The sequence below is a fragment of the Apostichopus japonicus genome, chromosome 6, assembly GCF_037975245.1.
Source record: "Apostichopus japonicus isolate 1M-3 chromosome 6, ASM3797524v1, whole genome shotgun sequence".
Lineage (NCBI taxonomy): Eukaryota > Metazoa > Echinodermata > Holothuroidea > Aspidochirotida > Stichopodidae > Apostichopus > Apostichopus japonicus.
The window spans coordinates 11683955-11707172 of NC_092566.1; the positions used below are offsets into that span (position 1 = coordinate 11683955).

The 23218-nt window shown below is 37.1% G+C and overlaps 1 protein-coding gene across 5 annotated transcripts in view; it reads right to left on the reverse strand.

Annotated features, from left to right (window-relative positions):
* Positions 1–23218, reverse strand: part of LOC139968995 (ras-GEF domain-containing family member 1B-like) — an 87111-nt gene that overhangs the window by 5296 nt on the left and 58597 nt on the right. For all 5 annotated transcript variants that reach the window (XM_071973657.1, XM_071973656.1, XM_071973659.1 and 2 more), the window contains 6 exons: positions 6502–6591; positions 6044–6121; positions 3373–3461; positions 1943–2084; positions 1003–1167; positions 166–240 (listed from right to left, as the gene is read on the reverse strand). In XM_071973657.1, the coding sequence (XP_071829758.1) occupies positions 166–240; positions 1003–1167; positions 1943–2084; positions 3373–3461; positions 6044–6121; positions 6502–6591 (639 nt within the window). The remainder of the gene's footprint in view (positions 1–165; positions 241–1002; positions 1168–1942; positions 2085–3372; positions 3462–6043; positions 6122–6501; positions 6592–23218) is intronic.

The window sequence follows — 23218 nt, forward strand, 5'->3', positions numbered from 1 at the left end:
CCCATCCTAACATGGAAACTGGAGAATGAAATTCTTCAAGGCCTTTCACTTCAATCTTTCTTGACTCAGATCTCCATGTGTCTGGGAATGGCTGATTTACTGTAAACCTGTGAATGTCTCTCAAGAACTTTACTTCTTGGGATATTAAAAAATATGAGTACTCACATTCTTACTGTCCGATGTTGATTCCTTGATGAATGATTGCACAAATTCCTCTGGGCCAATGTTTGTCAACCTCTCCTGAAATGTGAAACAAAAATTTGGAAATGCACAACTTATCTGAAGAAAATGACTGCCTCTTTCAATTACTGTAGATGTAATGATATTCAGTGTTCAAGGTAATGCTAAGTCATCTCACTACCCTTATAAAAGACTCTTCTTAGTCCCTTTCAACAGAGACCCTTTATTTTTTTTTATTGTCATAAATGAGGGTAGTCCTGCTCAGTGCAGAAGCACTGCTTTCCAGAGGAGCCCTCAATACAAAATATATATACAACATAATGCAGTAGAAAAACGGTAAACATCCAAGCACAAAAAGGACAGCAAAAAGATAGACAATCAAATATCAGACATCTAAACAAAACATATAAGTTTTCATATTGCATTTAAAAATATGAACATTTGCCAAGCATTTCGAATTTAGGGAAAGACTGTTCCACGACCTGCCTCCAGAAAATGTAAAGGACCTTCTATACCATTCCCAGATCTAACAGGAGCAAGTAAAACATTATTAGAGCAGCTAGATCTAGTTCTGTACGAATGGCTGTCTCTCAGTAGAATAGTATTATAAGTAAGGTAATATGGAGCCAGGCCGTGGACACATATATACATTAGAATATTCCTGAAATATAATGCACATTGACGGACATTTAGCCACTTCAATTCATAAAAATATCTGTAACATGCACATCCCCAAAGCCAACACCCCAAGACTAGTCTAGCTGCACGATTTGATTTATCCCTACTCCATTATTAATAGTCGGCTGTGTGGATTTTTCTTACCAGTTCAATGTGGGTGAGCTGCTGTGCAAGTACATGAGGTTCAGGGCAGATGTCCATGATGTTAACTTGAAAGGAAGCTGGATTTGCTCTCAGAGCATGCATTCTCTCTGATGCAGCCATGTTGACCCGAACTAGGACATCTTCATACTTTTCCAAAGTTCCCAACTGCAAAAGAAATTAATATCACTTTATTGAAACAGAACAATTTTATTGGCCTTCACACAGAAAAGATTTGTATTATGGTATTACAGTGAGGTAACCAAGCAAACTAAAGTTGTGCATCAATGATAAAGAATAATAAAGTGAATGGCTGATAGGGGAATTTTGTGCAGTATCTCATTTATGCTAATTACATATCTGTGGTATCAAACACAATTTTGAGGGGTCGATTCAATAGCCATAGTGCTCTGGTTCACTGGTTAACAGTGAACTAAACCAGACCGCTTCAACTTTCCCACTGGTTATTTTGTACAAGTAATGAAGGCTTGTTGTTGACTTTTCTGATCGTTATCTTGAACTATAGCACTAAAACACTTCCTGCATAGTGAATTTATTGGACTTGTTCAAGTCTTATGTGTGAAGATGAATCCCTGCTATATTCTACTACTGTAGGTTGTTTAGGGGGTTGTTGTTCCTCAACAGCATAATTGTAATGCAGGTTTAATGACCATGGTTGGTCTCCTTTAATGATTGGTTTTATGGTAAATCAACCTAGCCTGAACATAATGTTCCACTAAAGAAGTAAGTGAAGCTGTTCACTCGTATTAGTCAATATGTGATCAGGGTTTGAAAATGCATAACATAACAAGCATGAAAACAGACAAGCTCAAATAAATAATATAATGGACTTATGATACATAACAATGTGGCATATGAAGCAATAAAATGCTTCATCCGTACACTTGCCACAAACTTTCCACAATAAGAACTAACAAAATACCTTTCTGAAAAGACCCTGTATAATCTGACCAGCAGTTTTCTTCAGGGTAGGTTCCAAAGTGCTCAACTTTTGTGTAATTTCTCGCAAATGCTTCATCATCCGTTCATCTTTGAAATCGTATGCAAAGGTTTCAGTCCACTCACTGTGTGAAAGAAACCAAAGTGACAACCCTTATAGTGGTTTAATACTTGCCTTATAAGAAATGCTGAATAAGATTAACACAGCTTTTGGACAATGGTTATACTGCTAAAAGTATTGGGTATTAAAGTTTCAAAACTGGTCATGTGATATCACACCTGTAGACATTTCACTCCTTTAAGACATTTTATTTACAAGGGTGCCAAGTTTTAGTGTGTTTATAAAGATTTTCAGACTCTTGATCTTTAGTGAACTCTTATTACCTTTGACCTCTAAAACAAACATTAGGGTTCTTGAACTACCCTAAGGTGAATCAACATGCCAAATTCATCCAAGCTTTGCACCTCAAGTAATCTTTTCACAAGGCTTGCAGACTGGTGTCTGTTGACCTCCAATGACCTTTGATCTTTGAATGAGGCGCTGCTACTCACTATGAAAGGTGGTTTCACGTAACAAGTATGAAGTTGAAGCATCATGTACTTTTTCTTATAGTTATTCTGTTATCAAGGTTTTCAGACTTAAACCTGTTGTTCTCTGACTTCTATGGAAAACAACAGGCTTCTTCTTTGCACTTAGCATCATTCACACCATTTCACACCCCAACTTTGATGTTGAAAATACAATGTACTTTTTTGAGTGACATTGTTAACTAGTAAAGGCATCACACACATACACACATACCAGTGGCATACACAGGATTTGAAATGTGGAGGGGAGAAAAATTCTACATTTCCTTTCACAGGTAGGGGCTGGACCTTTAGGGAATATACCAATACACACACATCATCACCAGCACATGTGATTTCCTTTTGCCTTCAGCAAGGAATCAAAACTGATAACAAATTTACAAATGTAAAGAGAAATGCAAATACAGAGATACAAGTGAAACCTGAGTAAATTACATAGTATGTTTGTGTGCAGTCAATATAGTGACTTGAAAAGCTGTCCTTCATGAAATACACAAGAAAATATGTGGTTCTTAGCAAACAGTAAAATATATTCATATATATATATGATTTACGCATACATCATATTTCCCTGCCATATGGTAGCATAACGTATCTGCGATGTCTTTCCCTTCCGAATCTATGAGCGATTTTATCCCACATTACTCATCTTCATGTATAAAAGCATCACTTCACAGACCTTTACTTCACTTTCATTTCTTTTTTATGCATTTTTTATTGGCATTAATCATACGTTATGCAACTGCATCTCTAACTGAGGCAGCTTTTATATTCAATACATAATTTTGCTGTCTGCCCTGCAGCCATCACTATGGTCAAGCATACCTTAAAAGTTGCATAAAGTTCGTTCCAAATTTAATCAGCGCTGTCCTTTCCATGTGAGAGCCATTGAGTCGCTGTTGTCTTATGCATATCTGAAGAAAGAAAAAAATGGAAAAAAAAATCCAATTAAACATCTCTTGAGAGTGACTCATCTTTCTGATGTAGACTGCTGCTATGTCGTCTACAAAAGCAGTGATGAACGCAGGCCCAACAGTAGGATAAAACAAGTCTAATGTTACTTGTAACTTGTGAACCCTTCTTTGCAGTGTATTAGACTATAACTACTTACAAATATACAAACACAATATACTTAACAAACCAACACACAAAGTACTCAAGAGATGTTTAATAAATTGGAAGTGTCTATCCAGTTATAACCTTATTTACCATTATTAGTTTCATTGTTTGGAAGATTCAGCCTTTACATCTACTGCACTCTCAATATCTGCATATATTTACTGCCAGCAGGTATTCACAAATACTAGTTTAATTTTACCTTTCCTAATCTACTGACTGGGCATACTTTTATGAAGTCAGTTACTGATGCACTTTGGTATTTGGGAGAAAGCGATAACCTTGCTGATAGGTTTTTTCAAACAAGTGTCTAGGGTCACACACAAATGCTCTGTTATCTAGGGTCACACACAAATGCTCTGTTATCTAGGGTCACACACAAATGCTCTGTTATCTAGGGTCACACACTAATGCTCTGTTATCTAGGGTCACACACAAATGCTCTATTATCTAGGGTCACACACAAATGCTCTGTTATCTAGGGTCACACAAATGCTTTTCACCAGATGTTGGTAAAAAATCTCATTGGAAATGTGTCATGCGCAGCCGTGGATTGCATACTACATATACTCTAAACCTTTCGTTTTCATGGTTGCATCTATAGCCTTAGGGTGACAATACTTCACTATGCACGGCCCACACGCACTTAATCAATGTAGGAATTAGCACATGCATGATACAGGACTGGAATTTCACACGGGAATACATGTGACGTAATGAGGTCATCGGTTATCTTTGGTTACTGTTGATGCGGGAGTGTTTACATTGAATTATACACAAGACATAACATTTTGCTAGTAAAAGTTTTAAAAGTATAGTACACTAGTACGGAGTACAGAGAAACGTGTCTATGTCTAATGAAAGAGGAACGTATTATAGACTGAAGGTAAATTATATGATAAATCAACAAACCAACTATAAAATTAATCCATCGTATACTATTTGATTTAACATGTTTGAAAGCCAAGGTGTAACGTACACAAGCAAACACACATTAACACACAATCAGGATTGCATATATATATGTACATTGCTGCCAACCTCGAGGTTGGGCTTAACTTTGACTTTCAAAACATCAGTTCATGTCCGAGAACCTCACAAATTGTTGGCAAGTGTCCTAACCCTGCGAAATTTCGGCTTTGATAAATCACTGTCATCTTTGAAAAAGTTTAAGCTGTTTAACAATGCAAATTGAACAATAGACTGTTTTTCGCCCAAACTCCTTGAGGTTAAACAACCAACTGTTCACTGGCAGGAGAACAAAAGAGTATTTGGAATGCCTGTCTATCCTTTATATTCTTTCAAAGTATGCCTGCCTGTCTTCCAGTATTTATTTCTGTTTTGTTTGTTTTTCGTGTGGTGTGTGTGTGTGCAATGATTTGACTTGGGAATGTGTAACCTGTGACTGGGCACATGCAAGGAACACGCTAAATTCCTGATGTTACTGTCTACACGTGAAAGGAATACATTGATATTTGTCCCTAAAACACATCATAAGTTTTTTATTTCTTTTCTAAATATTTAGATATTGTATGAGCTACAGGTATAAATATTTTTCGTGTGAGAACTAAACCAGGGTGAAGAAATATCATTGAGACACTTACAATATTTATGTGGAAAGCCCACGGCAGATATTTTAAATTTATTTCTTAATCCACCGCAGCAACAAAATAAAATTGAGATATATCTGCAGTATAATCCTACAGATTTAATTCATCATCATGATCCAGGTGGAATGGTATGGTAATTTACCCGTCTTGCAACAATCCCATCAGAGACATAACTCCTCTCCCCCTCTCCAATTTTGTCGGTACGTGTAAATGGCTTTTCGTCTTGTCGTGAGTAATCATCGTTCACGACAAAATCGTCCACGGTTTCTTTTAAAATCGCGCACGACTTGATCGCAGCGTGTGAATGGAATCGTGGTCAACATGTGTTGCGCGCAACAAGATCTTGAGTTGTCGTGCAAAGTTGAGCACTGTTCAACTTTTGTCACTATTTTCACCGGATGGCGTAGCGACCAGTGACAACAAAATGGCTGAATTTAGCGACTCAAGCACATGAAGAAATGTGCGATAAAAGACGATGGGCTGAAGAGAGGTAGGAATTTTCGTAACTATTATTAAGACTTCTTGGGACCAAGATCAAAGGATTAAAAAAATTAGATATATACTTGACTATTCTCACAAACTTAAAGAAAGAATTGCATGTGGATGGTCAGTGAAGTGATTCTATTGGTCCTATAGGACAAAGCTTACAATAGTTAATCAACATTTCCCAAGCAAACCTTTAGTGAGACTAACAAGTTGGACTTACTTATTTATGTTCCTTGCGAACATATTAATATCCTAAATGACCTAAAATGTTCAATTTTACTAACCTGGCAGATGTCATGCATGAGTTGATGAGGTTTGATGTAGAGCCGGGAACTAAGCAGAAATGCAAAGATGAAAGTTCTCTGGAAGAGAAAGAATAATCACAACTGTAAGTCAACAAGCTACAGTGGGAACATAATAATCATCACTTCACCTCAGTGAGAACATAATAAACATCACTTCACTACAGTGGGAACATAATATGTATCACTTCATCTCAGTGATCCATGTATCTTTTATTTATGCCTACATGCAGGGGACCAATGGGACAGTACAAAAATTCAACAAGCAGTATCTCCAATCCTACTGGACAACAATATGCAGGAGCAAAATAATGCAACTTATGTGCTAAAAAGTTGTGTACATTCTGTGCTAAGAACATATTTACCTTGTAATGAGCAGAAACAATGGGGATTAAACACTAGGAATGAGACTACATTGTACATGTATCATCAATACTTACATCTGGGTAATAGTCAGCAGTTGGTACCAAATGCTGAATACAGGCCTCCAGGGAGCCTGCAACTAGGTTACCATCTTCATAGACCAGAGCCTGTCAAATAACCAAAAGCACACCACAATAAAAATAAATTGAGAACATAACTTCCTGTGAGACTTCTTCCAGGGAAAAAGGGAGAGAGCAGGGGAACAAACACAGCATTGTGGTTGTGGTTTACCAGAACCAACTGTTAAATATCCATAATAACCAACTGTTTAGTATCCATAATAACCAACTGGGTGACATCACAAAAACTGAGTCACCTTATCACTGTAACACAAAGAGCATTTATAGGTGATAATGAAGGGATCAGAATGGTGTGACATACTGTAAACAACATACCAACATCATGATTCATGTGATAGAAAGAACAATACTTTCTGAAACTAATTGGACCTCATACTTCAAAGCAGTTTGATAATACTACAATGAATTTATTTAAGAGTGAAAATCTGTGATATATACTGTACATTGTACAGCACCAAATAATTTGATACCATATTCCCACCCATCCCCCCCTCTCCTTCCCTGGCCTGAGTCATAAGCAGTCTAGTCCACTGGCAATAATTCTCCGGTATTTATGGCAGGGGTGGGGGCAGGAAGAAGTTGGCATTGACACGTGAACTCATGTCCTATACTCTGAATTACTATGTATTGTAATATTAAATTGTTTTCTTCAACATACCAACTATTATACAGTGGGAACGAGTGTTTATACAGTTTCCCACTGTGTCATACGATTAACCTTACCATTTCACATGAGGTATGGCTCACTGGCAACTGCTTTAGAACAATTACAACTTTATTTGTATTGAAATCTGAGTTCTGTGCATGACAGATTTTGAGTCTTAACTATAAGGTCGCTTCACGCATGAAGAGTTGTCCAAAAGCTGACTTATTTCCAAATATCCAATAACAATCTTCAATAGTTACTCTTCTAAAAGCAATGTCTTTAGTGATTACAAGGTTCAACGCAGTCTCCAACACAATGACTCTCCAAAACTGTCTGTCAACAAATGCACGTTTCTTCCTGAGATGATGTAAACAACGTTACATTTTCCAAAGAAGCATGCTCATGTTAACTGTACAAGCCTGTACATCAGGTGATGTCTGTTCTGTAGTAAGAAGTTCTTCTGTGTCTGCATATCATTACATAAGATGATACACACACTGTGAATAGATTCCAGAACTAGTGATGTACCAACCTTGCTCCAACAATGCAAAATAATGACAAAAACAATAACAATAATAATATAGAGAAAAGGCAGACAACTGCCATATATCCAAGATACAAACTCCTCAGCTGATAAGTAGTCTTATTGTCAGCACCGCCTCTCGCTGCAAAATCATGATAGAGAAGCAGCGTAGTCATCAGAAGCATTCGGAGGAGGAGGCTTACTACAATTCATTGCAGCAATTCATAATCTTCTGGGCAATATCATGGGATGCACATATTTCACAGTGAGGTAAAAGCATTAATAATCCTGCATTGCTCAATGTGTTCATGCAAATCATCGCACTAACATTTTAATACTGTATGTTACTAGGGTGGAAATGTATACATTTATGACCGAATTAGCTTCTTGCTGGCATGGTAAGTAACAAGTTATAAGGCTGAATTCTGGAGGAGGAATCCTGACATCTTTATAAAAATGGAAGAACCCACTCTTTGACAAAGAGTGGGCGGGGGAGGGGGGGGGGCCGATTTTATTAGTGAGAGGGATCCAGTCTAAATCAAATACTAAAGAGAAAATAGTTTTCTTCATGTGGGATGGGAACCGAGTAAGTCACAGCAGATAAGCTATAAAATTCAAGTGCACTCTCTAACTAATATGCTAAGTGAAAGTGTCACTAGTGACTAAGCACCTTGCAACACCTTGACTGCTTAAAGGTAACTTAACGGCTGCTATATTAGAAATAACTTGGAAGTCGCTCAATATCCAAAGCACATATTCTCATACACCCTTAAAATGTGTGATAGCTATTTCACCAGTTTAAGGATATTTATATGTTAAATGTCAAGTTGGTTTCACAAACATAGTACCGTAGACTGTATTATTGTATGAGCAAGATCGATGTTCCAATACTCAAGGATTTCAGCACACTGTTCATACAGTAATATTGTAGGTTATTATTATAGCAGGGATTTACTATTACTACTTGATACTTGTATCTTGCTTTAAATACTCCTCTCTTCTCCCTATATCTCCCCTAGCTCCCTCCTCCCCCTCCTCCACCTCCTTTTCCTCCTCCTCTTTCTACAGTCTTTCTACAGTCCAAAGTGAATAGTATGATTGATGAATATCCAACCACCTGCTCAATAAGATAGAATTCCTAGTAGTACAAGTTTTATGACATTCCTTCATCTCTCAGTTTCTAAAGTCTTCTTGTTTATCTTTTTCTACATTCCATCACAGGTCAGATATTAGTCACAGGCTGAGTCACCACTGCCTCATGATTCCATTTGCCACCATGCATGCATGAGGAAGGGAAAAGTTACTCCTGACTGAGCAGTAGGAAAAAGGACAGGTTGTCTGCCTTGTTTATAGAACCGTCTCTCTAATTAGACACTGATTACAGATGTTACAGATTTCAGTTATTACAGTAGCTTAGCAAGATCGTGTTTATGAAGTTTTCAGATGATGGTGAATATTATGAGGAGTTGTGTATTAGTCTGTAGTTTTGAAAAGTCTCTACTGAATATGAACTTGCAGATCTCTTTCATTAGGATGTTGTTCTGTTGTTTTGCAAGTTGTGTTAATGACAGAACAAACCCTGAAACAGTCCAGAATAGCAAGAACAGTCCCAGAGGTGTGCTCATTATTACATTTAGAAGTCAAATGGTTGTAGTTTTAGTTCCCAAAGCAACGTGACCTTTTATGGTTTGTTAATCATGTGTGATAGCTAACAACACAAATGATATAGCTGACACATGTTAGCCTTGTCAAAGGATTAAAGGCTTGTTCATATCATCAGGGCCAAATCCAAGGCCAAAATTATCCCAAGATTACACAAGAATGCAATGAAGCAAGCAGTTGATAATATATTATCTATGTATGGGTTGTTTTCATCACAATTGCATGTCCTACATCTGGCCAGACTAAAAACTTTACAATTTGTAACTTAGGTAAATTTGTAAATGTTCCCTACAATTAGTAAATGTTCCCTGCAGCTTACATTTCCAATGAAGTAGCGACACAATGAGAAACTGTTTAAAGCTACTGTCTAAAGATATGCAAATGAAACATTAAATTTGTGAAACAAAATATTCTTGATTATATGACTGATTATACTGAGCTCTTCTTTAGATTATCCATTTATATGTGAACAAACATGGCTCTGTCCAAATGACAGAATAATTTTTAACTGACCCAACGGCCAACGCAAAACAGTGACATTAATAAAAGTCATCAGTGTTGACCATATAAATGTGAGAATATCAGCAAATGGTCATTCAGTTATGCTCAAACAAGTATTTTTACCACCATTGTAAAAGCATTTTTAAAAATCCTCATTAGCTTTTCCTCATTAACTTGAGACATTTACTTATCTACTTGAAAAGTTATGGTTTGCCAGGACAACTTGGACAATCAGAACTCCAGAAAAGTATGTGTGCAACAGTGCGAAACTTTTAGCATGCTGATGTTTGGTTCCAATACTGATTTAAGTTGACCCAGCAGGAAGATATATAATTCAAATAGTCAGAAGTGCAGGTCACATACTGTACAGCAGTCAGTAGTGCAGGTCACATACGGCAGTCACAGTGGCCTTCTGTAGTCCTGGTTCTATTCTAATAACACAGCTTCACTTTTAATAACTTTCTCACTTTCATATAGTTTGTGTAGCACTGGAATGCATATTTGTCAAACAATTTTTTTTCTTTTCTACAATCTTGACTAAATTCACGACAGATTAAAAACCCAACTCATTTAATATTGGACAGCTTTACTGTTTGATAACAAAAATACCACACTGTGTCCTCTAGTTTTCACTATTGTGTGTATTTGGATAATGCAAGGTAGCTCATTGCTGATGATCTTGAAGCCTCAAAACTTTAATTTTCCTAAATTTAGTTCATCCCATAAGAGCCAAGTAACAAGTTACTTGTTAGTTCATAGTTGATACAATATTTACAGACCCTTATGTATAGATATCTCCTGGCACTAACACAAATGGGGAGGAGCTGTGAATAGCATCAATGAGTAAGAATTGAAATACCTGAGAGATCAATAGTAATTGGAAACTGCTTTACAGATCAATATCATTCATTCAACACCAGTGTTCCAGTAGTGTCCTCACTGGCTAGTCATCACTGCACAACAATACACATGTATGTAGTACATACCGGTTCAGATTAGCACTCACAGAGGCAACCATACTGTAAGTACTGGTATGGGTTTTGATTGGCAACCATTATCAACTTTCATGTATTTGTCTAGAACAATTATACAATAAATACCAATGGTTGATGGATAGTTTAGACACTGAGGTAAGATTAATGTGATGTGTTTCAAATCCTTGCCATAATCACCCGAACAGTTCTCCTATTCTTAATATTGTAGTTAATTTAACAGAAAATATAAAAATAAAACAAAACTGTTAGCAAACTGCTTATCCACTAGAGAGCATGTGTAAGGACATGTATGTCAGATTAGACATCTATAAATTGCTAATTTTGTGACATCATACCTGCATTAATTATACAGTGAAGTGAGAGCACACCATTGAAAAATGAAAATTAATGCACTTAGAAAAGTAACAAATCAGGGCTCAAGCAAAGTATGTATCAGCTGGATACAATACACATTACAAAGCCCTCCACATAGGGAAGCAGATTCACACTGCTGGTAGGTACATTAACACTGTACCACACCGAATGAAACAGATCGTTTCTCCTTTCCTTAGATTACATAAACTAATTACACAGTAATAAAGTCTTTCACAATTAATAAAAATACTAGAACTCTGTTCCAAATGGCCTGCAAAGCACACTAGGCTGGCATGAGTAATGTTGCCGAAAATATCGCAGGGATGGGCCATATGTTGAAAATGGTTGGTTTAATAAAAGGGCTACAGTACCAACTTTTTCGATATCTAAAAACATGTGTTATGACATAAAAGCAAGAAACTAACAATATTTTAGAGTTCTAACGGAAAAAGGACAGAAAATGTAATGGAAAGTGCAACCAGCTTCTTTGAATTAGCTTACAAATTTGTTAGTTAGTCAAGCAATAAATGTCAATAATATCACTAGGTTGTAAAACTGTGTCCTCACACATCTATTAGGAGTAGACTAGAACATTGACAACATTAATCATGTTAACAGCTATTTGATTCAGTCACATACCAGCTGTATGTCACCAGCTGTATGTCACATCTATTAGGAGTGGACTAGAACATTGACAACATTAATCATGTTAACAGCTATTTGATTCAGTCACATACCAGCTGTATGCCACTAGTACACAGTACAAGACATTAGACAGCCACAATTAACATACCACACAATTGCACTTTCTGTACATCCTTGTTGAGGTAATTATGGTTAATTTAATTATATCCATGATTTGAACAAATCACATAAATGCACTCATAAAAGTTCAAGACAACAAGTACAACTGGCTAAAAAAGATCAATTAAGTAGCTTACCTTTGATGGATTTATATTGGTATCCAGTATATAAATGCCTTGGTTGGTGCTGTTTTCTGAATTGTTATTAGTGTTCAAATAGTGGCCAGTTGTTGTTGTAACAAACTTCAACATTCTGCTACAGTCTCAACTTATTGAATCAACTGACAATAATTTACAGGCAACTTTTAATAGCAAACTTCATGACGTCTACATGCTTGTTGTGAGATCATACTCGATAGTGATTTGCTGACAACTTTTCGTTCAAACTTTCAGTTCATATGCCTCTATTTTCGTAATACGTTCAGGAAGTATCCAAAAATACTTTTCCTTTCAACAGGATGTATGTAACATTATCCGGCCAGGTTGTTTATGATACTCTGTTGTATATGAGAGGAATGAAACAAGGTCACAAGGAATCTGCAAAAGGGAAAGTATCGGACTATGTCGTCATATCCTATATTGGTGAATGGAAATCCCACGAAAGCATATCCACTAATATTAAAACATTGCATAATAACCGGAAAAGAAAACAAAGCACATGTGACCCGATTCTCTTCCAAGAAGTTCAGATTCGATGAATTGCCTAATCAAACTATTGAAGGGAAACAGAAACAAAATCACCTGGGACAATAAATAGATAACCATCACAATATCTTTTTTTGAGTCCTATACTGTAGTAAGGCTGACACAGTTTGAAACATGTATTATTAACAACATCAGCAGTCTATGCATTTCTAAAGCTAATACCTCTAATTATTAATTGCATTGTCTACTCAAACCATGAAACAATTTAAATGACTATTTTATTTCCACAAATAGGCTTGAACAAACAAAATTTTTGAAGGTAAAGGTGAAGTCACAATTAAATACAAATAAACTATGATAAATGGAGTGACAATAACTTTTTAGTTTGGACTGAAATAGATCTAGTAGTCCAGTAGATCGAATTGACAAAACAGGAGCACAGAGTTAACACAGATGAACACCAGGAAAATCCTTTCTTACAATAAGTGGTCTAAACTCAAACTGTCCTTACACAACATTGGGTGCACAACAGATAACCATTTTCACCATTACACTGCAATTGAATAGTCAAACAGGGGGATAATTTACACGATAGAGATGCTTTATTCACCATGGAGCATGCTGGTGAAACCTATTCCAGCAACAAGTTGCAGACGGCAAATGCTATAAAGATATCCTAGGAAATGTGAGAAAAGTTCACCTTAAAAATTCAGACTATTATTTCCAGAAATAACTAAAAACATGCCAATAAACAACCTAGAACAAAATGATGATAAACTGGAAAAAAAAGATGCAAACAAACAGATATATCACAGCCTTTGATGATTCACAACATCCCAGATAAACTTCCATGAAATCACTGCCAGAAACCACAAATTCCTCACCATCTAAGTAACTCTTCTAAGGAATAATAATCCAATACACTGCCAAAGGAATGAGAGCTCTGGCTTGTCTCCCACGTTAAGGAAGCTCACACAGTTATGAATGCCAACACAATTGAGAGAGGACACACACATGTGTCTATGGCACAACAGGTACAAAGATGTAGAACTATTGTCACTGGTGTACAATGGAGACCAACCCTCACAAACTACTACAGGTACAGTGCCAAGTGGTGGAAACTACCTGAACAAACAATTTCAGTATTGTGCTCTGGGCACTGAGGCAAGGAGAGAGTGTACCATTGGTAAATAGGGAACACCAAACTTACCAGAAGATCAAATTTGACCTCTCTGAGTGAGCTGGGGGACTTTTGTGATATAAGTTTTGTAAAGTATTGTGCACATCAAAAACAACTTCTTGCAACAATTATTACTATGAACTTCCCACAGAAAATGGAAACCTTTGGGAAAACAGACACAAGTCTTCCAGCTTATAGATAAGTTGTGTTTAATTATATATGTCCAGTATAGGGACTTCAGAGAGGGTAAATGTGACAGCAATGGCCTACTAGTTAAGTGGCAAACCCAATCAGAAGTGAACAACCATCTTTGATTTGTATAATAACCAATATGCCAATGTTTGCAATAATTGTGATTGTGATTAATAGTGCTACCAACCATACCTGTCAAAGAAAATCACAAGTTCATCTGAAGAGAAAAAAAGTCTCTCAGAAGTTGACTGTTGACATTTCATGACAGAATCTATAAGAATTTGTAAGGTTGAATTTTTTGCACTGAAAACAACAGTTTAATTGTACCAAACTTCAAGAAAAATATTTTTGGAACTATATTGTGAAGGACGACTAAAACATTCTCGACTTAAATTAGAAACTGATTTTTAACTGTAATTTTATAGTTGCATGTGGTTCTAGGTAAGAAAACTGTTTGCTGTGAGCTGTTTGCATGTAGCCATGTCACAGGCCAATTGACCATGGTCATATTGCACTCAGTGAGATACCATTACTCAAACCGTTACACTAATAAAACAAGGTTACAAAGATTTGTCTAGATAATGGTTGAGCTTGTATAATTTAATGGCTGAATTAACCAGAAAGCAAAAATGCAATTGTGGTTTCGATGGTGTAACATGAGCAGTTTTCTTCATGAATCTGACGTAATGTATAGTGAGGGTGTATAACATGTATGATCAAAGTAATACAGTGAAAAGCAGTGTGATGTGACAAACGATAAATTCAAAATGACACAGGCTGTCCTGAAATGACCATTGACCTCAACAACACGCTTCTTTTACTAAATGTTATAGATATATCAACATACTAAGTATGACATCTGTCCTTGTTGAAATTTTGTGTAAAACATGGTTTTCACAATTTGACCCCTGATGAACTCATATGAGCATATGCGATATGTTTAGGAAGGTGTGTTAGTTTACAGAGTGGTATACACACTACAAATCAGGTCTGCCCATGCTTCCCTTCTTGAGATATCGTGTTACAAAGTTTTCACAATTTCACCTCTGACACAAATGACTATTGACCTCCGCCAAAACCGTAGGTTTTGTAATCAATATGGGACTTCTACACGCCAAATTTCAGGTCTGCCCAAGCTTCTCTTCTTGAGATATTGTTTACAAGGTTTTCACAATTGACTCCTGGTGACCCCAAATGACATTTGACCTCCACCAAAAACAATACTCTTTCTGGTACTCAAAGTGGTACTCCTAAACACCAAATATGAAATTAGTCCAACCTTCCCTTCTTGAGATATCATGTTTACAAGCTGGGCGTCACAAATGCACATACACACATACACATACGCCATCATGAAAGGTTACCATTATCATTGAAAACAATAAAGTCCTTACACCATTGGAGGCAGCTGAGCACACCTCACATATATACTTTATGTGAAGGTATTTATAGAGTTATCAGAGAGCATGCTATGGCATGTTGTCCAGAGATTCAATGGTTACCACTGGATGCTGCTGGTGTTTTAAGTTCATCCCACATTATAAAGAAGTGAATCTTACCCACTGATCATATGGATCGTGTCTCCTCACATGCCAAGATTGTTTTGCATTTTAAGGGAGCAGAGAGTTAACTGACATTTCCTCATATCATTTCACTTAACTTGTTCTTCAGACTACTTTAATGAAAGGGCAAGGAAGGGGCAAATATAAGGGAAAGGAGAGTTTAAATTTGACAGTGGACTACCCCTGTTTCTGTCACTACATCGTTACCACGGGTAGGAGTATCTATGTCTCATTTCAATTTGACATAGCACGTTCTTACTAGTGATATATACTTCAAATCATGGAGGTCTGTTTTTACCTCCATACTCAAATAAACTAGAAATCAGAAGCAGGCTTACTGAAGACTTGATTCCCTAAGAAAAGTGGAAGGGTCTCAGCAGCAGCTCAGAACCCTAAGTGGCTTGTTTGTTTTAGTCCTCAAAGACTTACTTGTTGGAATGTGTTTAATTTCACTCCTTTAGCTCTGAGTCCTCTAACTCCCTGGGTAGTCATGCATGCAAGTGTAAACCTTAGTTAATTGTATACTGTAATAATCCTTTACCCTGCAATATATGGTAATTGAACAATCCAGATAATATCCCCGGCTCAAGGCTACTTTAACTTGTGTGCTACCTATATTCATGGAGCTATCAAGGACGCTCCATGCTAAAGTTATACTCAGAAGTATGGAACGCCAAAAGGACCACAGTGACATGTACCACTACTAATTTGACATGTACTACTACTAATTCGAAGTGTACTACTACTAATTTGAAGTGTAATACATGTAAAATGTCACATACTACTACTAATTCGAAGTGTACTTCATCACAAATATCGCATACTACTACTAATTCGAAGTGTAATAATACTAATTTGAAGTGTACTACATCTAAAATGTCGCGTACTACTACTAATTCGAAGTGTACTACATCTAAAAAGTCACGTACTACTACTAAATTGGAGAGATGGCGCTATTCACAATCTTTCCGATACCATGTCATCTAGTTGCGCATCTGCATTAAAATAATGATGAAGAAAACATTCTTCAATACTCTGTTGATTCAAATGTCTATTTTACAGTTTATACCTTTAAGGTCTGTGGCAAATATAGAAAATAGCATATAGTTAGGCACAGCTGGGGAATCAAGAGCAGATTGTGAATAGCGCCATCTCTCCAATTTAGTAGTAGTACGTAACTTTTTAGATGTAGTACACTTCGAATTAGTAGTAGACAATTTTATACCAAGTTTGGTTACAAACTAAATGTTCTCCATGCTACTAATCTCTGTGGTTCTGCTAATTGGCAACTGAAGAAAATCAGTCTGATGAAGAATTACCTTGATCATAAGATTTGCGAGATACTATTCCATGCGTTTGTGACATCAAAGCTTGACTTTCTAAATTCACTTTTATTCGGCCTTCCTGATTCGAACATCCAAAAACTTCAAAAGATTCAAAACACTGCTGTCCATATTGTGGAAAGGAAGGGAAGAAAATGTCAAAACCACTACTTCTAAAGGAACTTCACTGTCTCCCTATCAGCTACAGGATTCAGTATAAACTACCTCTTCTCACCTTTTGTGCTCATCATCTGGAACAGCCTGTGTACCTGTCGCAACTTATCTTGCCGTATATTACAACTCGTACACTTCGTTCCTCCAACAAACTGCATTTAACTGTTCCTAAACCACGCTTGAAGACCGATGGTTACAGAAGCTTCGAATACTCTGGCTCTTATCTCTGGAACAAGTTACCAGATCACATTGGAACATGCTCTAAACTTTCTACATTCAAAAGTCCAATTAAGACCAATCTTTCACTTGTTCTTTTGTAAATTAATATGCTTTCTTTGTAAAGCGTCTTGTGACTTTTGTCTACTGATTTGTCGCTATATAAGTCTCATTTATTATTATTATTATTATTACTATTATTATTATAAAAAACATCCTAAATTTGGACTCAGGTTGCTCCTGATCAGCATAGTCATGGGTCCTTGTTTGTGGATGCCAAGGAACCCAAGATAATCATTGGTAATGAAACAATCCCTATACCAACTACCACATTTTAATCCTTCACATTGAAAGCCTGCTCATAGGGAAAGTGAGTTATTGTCATGATCTGATTTTCAGGGATTCCCCGCAACTTAGACATCAATTTGATATGAGTTTATATTTAGATCCACTTCCTCATAGCTATGTCATACCTATGACATCATTTCTATTACCCACGTAGACAATCAGGACAGCTGATTTTCAGATGAGGAAGTAGATAATGTACACTGCCAAAAGTTCCTGTAAATGAAACTGAGTCCAATATCAAAAGCAAAGTTTCCAAATGCCACTGCCTTCTACCTTACAGCACTTATTAATAGGCGCGTATCCAGGGGGGCGTTGGGGGCGTGTGCCCCCTCCCCGCGGGTAAGAAAAGAGGAGACAAAGAAAAGAGAGAAAAAAAGGGAAAAGGGGGAAAGAAAAGTGAGGAGGAAGGAGAGGAAGGAAGGAAGAGAGAAGAGAGAAAAGAGAGAAGAAAAAAGGGGAAAAAGAGGGAAAGAAAAAAGAGAAGGAAGGAGAGGAAGGAAGGAAGGAAAAAGAAAAAGAAGAAAGAGAGAAAAAGGAGAACAGGAGGGAATAGAAGAAAAATGCCAAGACACCAGGAAGAGAAAGAGGAACAGTGACATAAATACAGCGCTGATCCCTATTATATACACAGGTTAGCCAGTGACAGATTTCGGAAGGGGCGTGCGCCTCACCCTACCCCTTACACCGACAACTCCATTTTTGACGTTTCCATTTCCTCTCTCACTAATGTCACATAATATACTTAACTTAACTATCATCATACTGCTACTCAGAGTTTCACGTGTACGGCTCGCGCACCGATCATCATATATATATATATATATATACTATATATGGTCCATTATTGACGTTTCCATTTCCTCTCTCACTAATGTTTATATATATATTTATACTATATATGGTCTGTCATACGCGTGGGTGTGTATGGACGCCTTAAACAATGGTGCTATGAAGCCAACTGTGGCTGGTCTCGAACTCGACCCAGTCGTCTGAGAACATGATGCATTTCGGTATTAGACCAGGATCTATATGCGAACTGCACTAGACATATGTCCTTCTATGCAACACTGCCATTCAGAGATAAAATGTTATACACTCCGACCTGAATGCTAATTGTTACCCCAAACCTAGGACTGTAACTCTTACAATAAATCTAAAAATAAATTCCGCATGCGATTGGAGAATAGAGCACATATCCTGTGAATATCATGTAGTGGATCCAAAGGCGTATCATTGCCGGGGGGGGGAACCCATCCGACACTTCTTGAGATTGTTCCCATCTGCATGAAAATGTACGCCCACAACCCTATGCCCCACCCCTCTAATTGCTTCCCGATGAGTAATGAAACTTAATTAAAGACCTTCGCCCGTAGTACCAAGACCTTGACAAAATCCGGCAACACACCACTTCATCGATAACAAGTGATCGGGTTGTGTATTAGTGGTGCCTAGGGGTTGTGCACTGACCTACATGAAGTGTGACCATTCCCGATTTTGAAATTTCCCAAGATCGGGCCCCGAAAAATCCCAAGAATTTTCAAGGACACTGTACTGTATGGATATCTAGCAATATCTAGCGAAATCTAGGCATGAAAATCCCAAGATCTTCCCTAAACAAAAGGCAGATAGAGAATCGAAGCCTTCAGTGTGTAATGAACTTAAAAATTGTCCATCTTTTGAAATGAAAAGAATGTGGGGCATTGCACAATAAACAGATATAAGTTATTTATTTCAGTCTCATTTCAATTATTCAAATTTGTAAAGCAAACTGCAGATATCACATCATATCAGTGAGCATGAAAATGGCGTTCCACAATGAACAGCCTCCAAACTGTCTATGTTTGTTTAGTTCGGTTTTGGAGGAAATATCTGGTATTTTTTCATTTCCTTCAACAAAGTTTTATAGTAGCCGTTATAAGAGATTTTAATATTTGTACACCAATAAATTAACTGTGTCTGAATTTTGGGAAATTCCCTGACCAACATTCTTCATCATACTTCCCTCTACTTGTGCACTTTTGACCGGTCTGTTAGGGGTTGAAGGCGGTTTGTCTATATTGGTTGTTCATAAATGAAATTTTGTGCAACATTATGGGTGTTTTGAAGTGAATTTATTCACGAGAACTGTGAATTTTCAATTCTGAACAAATAATGGGCTTAAAACCTTGAAAAGTGGGGCTGACGGGTATTGTGGACCGCGACGTAGAATCACCTACAAAAGCAATGATCCACAGGAGATGAAGTGTGACTGGTGACAATCTTCAAAAAAGTTATGAACGAAAAATACTATTGGGAAATACTCGGTTCTCAGGTAAAAGTGTACATCTGGTTGGTCATTGTCAAGCCCGAGAAGTGCCATTTCCGGTGATCTGGGGGGGTATCAAAACCAGAAATTTTCTTGTACGCTGCACGCCAACCAATGGTGGCGCTGTGCTTAGATAGTAATTTGCGCACCCCGGGTTAGGAAATCCTCCATACGCATCTGATTAAACAGCATAAACAGGAAAGATTGATCTTTGAGATACAAATTTCTTCTTTCTGGGAGCCTTCCTTTCATAACTAACATTTACTCTTGGCTTTGAATGCTGAGCAATAGTTGAGATAGCCGTCTAGTCAGTTGTCAATGGTTCTCATTTCTTTTCTTTCTTTTTTGTTGAACATAATCTTTTTCAGATTTCCTTGTAACTTCACCACAACAATGTTAGGGAGGGCATGTACTAATCAACAGGGATAAATCTTACACTCTCAATCTTCAATAACATTACCAATTTTGTATGAAAAGGAAAATATGTTAACATAGCAACAATAGTTAAAGTAAAATCACATAGCCCTTGTTTGCAACATTGGTTTTTGTACTTTTGGTTTCCAGAAAGGGAAAACTATGGAGTCACTTTTACCGACTTTGCAATTGATTGTGAAGGGTACCGTGGCTTGTAAAGTCCGCAATGACTATAACACACGGATGGCAAATACAGTACAGTAAATATTACGGTTTGATTCATCCAACATGGAGATATACAGAAACGCTGTACTCAAAGCTGAAGACTTTGTTATTTGGCCGGTCATGGATAGACCGCCATTTCTCATAATTAACCTTTAAAGGTTGCTATTACTAAACTGTAGGGTCTGCACTGTTTGTCAATGTTAGAAAAACATTCAACATGTAGAATAAAATTATCAAAAGAACAAAAAAATTGTACTTGGTACTATTAAATTAGTAAACGTTGATAATATAATGTAGCTAACATGTCTTTAAATGTTAAAATATGGTGTGTTTGATACAGAAATTGTTACCCCCAATACAAAAGTCCATGTACCTGAATCTTATAAGTCTATAACGACAAAAACTGCTTGCACGGCAGAAGACGAATAAAGGAACCACAATTTTTTTTTTATATTCTGAAATAAAGACTCATTTGAGTACTCAAAGATGTATATTACATGCCAACCTTACGCATTATGAGTAGAACCCCTGGGACAAATCTTACATGGAATGATTTAGTCAGGTCACACATCCGGAGTCTATGCATGCTAAGTTCTTCAATACTTTCATGCAACGTGATACATCCAAGTATGGGTGGAGCCATTCTTAATTTAATGTAACATACATGCATGCATTATACACACAAGTCAGCATATACACACCCTTACTATTATACTGCATAGATTCCCCTTGCCTATAGCAAGAGAAACATTTCTTAGCAGTATATTAGTTTGTATTGAATGTATGAGGCTTAATGTCATACTGATAAGAGATAACAGAAAGAGAAAGTCAATACTTTCTTGGTAGTTTGTATTCCATTGAACTACTTGAACATCAAAATGTACTCATATCATGATATGTATTATGGAACAGGGAACCCACCTAAAAGGCTTTTGGAAAGTCCCTTCACTAAATGTATGATGTGCATGATACAACACATTAATGTAATACTTTCATGTGATTTGTCCCAGTGACAAACCTAATATTTACTTTATATTGAACAGTCACTAACAGCAGATCTACATGTACTTACTGTATAATAACCATTACAACCTGGTATACTGTGCCCATACATCCAAAATGTATTGATACCCACATTAAAAATTATGTTACATTTGGGAGTATAGATCTCTCCTTTCCAAGTCAATGTTGACTTTTGTTCTGCAGTTTGTGTTTTGCTATTACTCTAATACTGATGTCTAGGTGACTATTAACTCCTGTGAGGGAGGGGGGGGAGGGAGGGGTGGTGGTATATTTCATGGGAACTGAAATTGTTCAGCAGAACATTAATTCAAATATAAAAGTACATCCTTGAGAATCATACTGTGAGTCATACAGGCTTACAACATGTTTGTATTTATTGAACATATCCTACCTTGTTCATATACCTTTGCAGACATTGTGTTGAACCATGTGATGGCAACCTTTCACAATGCCTCTCAACTCATCATAAATGGGACCATTCAAATAGGTAGCATGTTCCTTTATCTCTAACACTCTAATGCTAACACATTATAGGCTTCTACTCATTGTGGTACTCCTACACACGAAATGTGCGATTGATCCAAGCTTTCCTTTCTTGAGATATCGTGATTACAAGGTCTTCACATTTTGACCCCTGGTGACCCCAAATGACCTTTGACCTCCACCAAACAATAGGCTTTTTCTACTCAAGGTGGTACTCCTACACACAAAATATGAGATTGATCCAAGCTTTCCTTCTTGAGATATCGTGTTAACAAGGTCTTCACAATTTGACCCCAGGTGACCCGAAATGACCTTTGACCTCCACCAAACAATAGGGTTTTTCTACTCAAGGTGGTACTCCTTCACACGAAATGTGAGATTGATCCAAGCTTTCCTTCTTGAGATATAGTGTTTACAAGGTCTTCACAATTTGACCCCTTGTGACCCCAAATGACCTTTGACCTCCACCAAACAATAGGGTTTTTCTACTCAAGGTGGTACTCCTACACACAAAATATGAGATTGATCCAAGCTTTCCTTCTTGAGATATCGTGTTAACAAGGTCTTCACAATTTGACCCCAGGTGACCCGAAATGACCTTTGACCTCCACCAAACAATAGGTTTTTCTACTCAAGGTGGTACTCCTTCACACGAAATGTGAGATTGATCCAAGCTTTCCTTCTTGAGATATCGTGTTTACAAGGTCTTCACAATTTGACCCCTGGTGACCCGAAATGACCTTTGACCTCCACCAAACAATAGGCTTTTTCTACTCAAGGTGGTACTCCTTCACATGAAATGTGAGATTGATCCAAGCTTTCCTTTCTTGAGATATCGTGTTAACAAGGTCTTCACAATTTGACCCCAGGTGACCCGAAATGACCATTGACCTCCACCAAACAATAGGGTTTTTCTACTCAAGGTGGTACTCCTTCACACGAAATGTGAGATTGATCCAAGCTTCCCTTCTTGAGATATCGTGTTTACAAGGTCTTCACAATTTGACCCCAGGTGACCCGAAATGACAATTGACCTCCTCTAAAAACAATTGACTTCTTCTACTCAATGAGGTACTACTAC